At 70.2% G+C, this 1,163-nt stretch overlaps 1 protein-coding gene across 1 annotated transcript; it reads right to left on the bottom strand.

Annotated features, from left to right (window-relative positions):
• Positions 1-403: 403 nt before the first annotated feature.
• On the bottom strand, positions 404-1,153 carry MNEG_9190 (cyclopropane fatty acid synthase; the record flags this gene model as incomplete). Its single annotated transcript, XM_014042340.1, has 3 exons — positions 404-425; positions 696-781; positions 1,031-1,153. The coding sequence occupies 3 exons, from the start codon at positions 1,151-1,153 to the stop codon at positions 404-406; spliced, it is 231 nt and encodes a 76-aa protein (XP_013897794.1).
• Positions 1,154-1,163: the final 10 nt, after the last annotated feature.

The raw sequence follows: 1,163 nt of genomic DNA, 5'->3' as shown, positions 1-1,163 counted from the left end.
TGCAGGAGGTGTTCCACATTGGGGGTTGGCGGCGGCTGCAGCCGTGATTGGGGGCGGGCGGAGGAGCGTGCGTTTGTATACTCTGAGGGGAAAAGGGCAAGGGGGCCGAGCCGGGCTCCGGCCTGCTGACCTGGGTGATGGGGTCTGAGGGCAGCTCCTGCCTCATGGCCGCAAGCGCGGCCTTGCCCGTCGCCGCGGCCGCAGCTGCGCCCGTGCTCGCGCCGGCGTCAGCGGCGGTGAGGGTGCCGTCCGCGCTGTCCTTGACCCATGTGACGTGGTAGTCATGGATGTACCTTTGTGGGGTGGGGTGGGGGGTGAAACCAGGTTCGAGGGAGCACGTTCAAGACAGGGGTACAGTTGGATGGGGGCAGAAAGGAGCGTGGATCAGAGGGGAGGGGGGGGCTTAGATCAGAGGGGAGACATCCCTGCACCCCGGAGGGATGCCTCCCATGAAACTGTGCGGATGCGCCGCAAGGAGGGGGCCGATCGCTGTCTGATGAAGGGGCTGCGGCGGGCACGCAGTATCCTGGCCATCATCAGGGGGGGCCTGCCCTGCAGCGCAGCGCCCCGCGGATCCCGCCGGCACCGCCAGCACTGCCAGCGCCGCGAAGGGGCGATCTGGCCGCGGCTGGGCGGGTGTGCTGGGCCGGGCAGGCGCGCACGCATAGGCGGGCGGGACATGGCGCGCCGCGCACTTTGCGTCGAAGGCCGCCTCGCAGTACGCAAAGTAGAACTGGTACTTCAGCCAGAACCGCTGGGAGTAGCCTAGGGACAGCACAGCCTTGGGTGCGATGTCGGGAGGTGCAGGTGGGCCGAGGAGCAACGCGGGTTATGATACATGGCGGGATGCTGCAAGGACAGCGCATCGAGGGCTGCTGAGACACCTAGCAGGCTGTGCAGGCGCCCTCGCTTTGCGCGAGCCAAACCCCGGCCGCCCCCAAGCAAGCGACCGTGCGCTAGGTAGCCGGGGCCGCCCACACCGCCGCCCTCCCATCGGCTGGGCCGGCCGGGGGCGATGCGGGCGTCGCACCTCCTTCTCGCGCTCCCAGGCCGCCCTCCAGGCGCGCAGCGTGATGGCGTAGTCCGGCCCGATGTCGCGGACGCGGCGCACGCTCAGGCCCGTGCCGCGCGCGGCCTCCACCATCGCGCCCATGCTGCGGGAC

Source organism: Monoraphidium neglectum (assembly GCF_000611645.1).
Source record: "Monoraphidium neglectum strain SAG 48.87 unplaced genomic scaffold scaffold01849, whole genome shotgun sequence".
Lineage (NCBI taxonomy): Eukaryota > Viridiplantae > Chlorophyta > Chlorophyceae > Sphaeropleales > Selenastraceae > Monoraphidium > Monoraphidium neglectum.
Note: the sequence above shows the minus strand (reverse complement) of the source record. Positions and strands in the feature narration are given on the sequence as shown.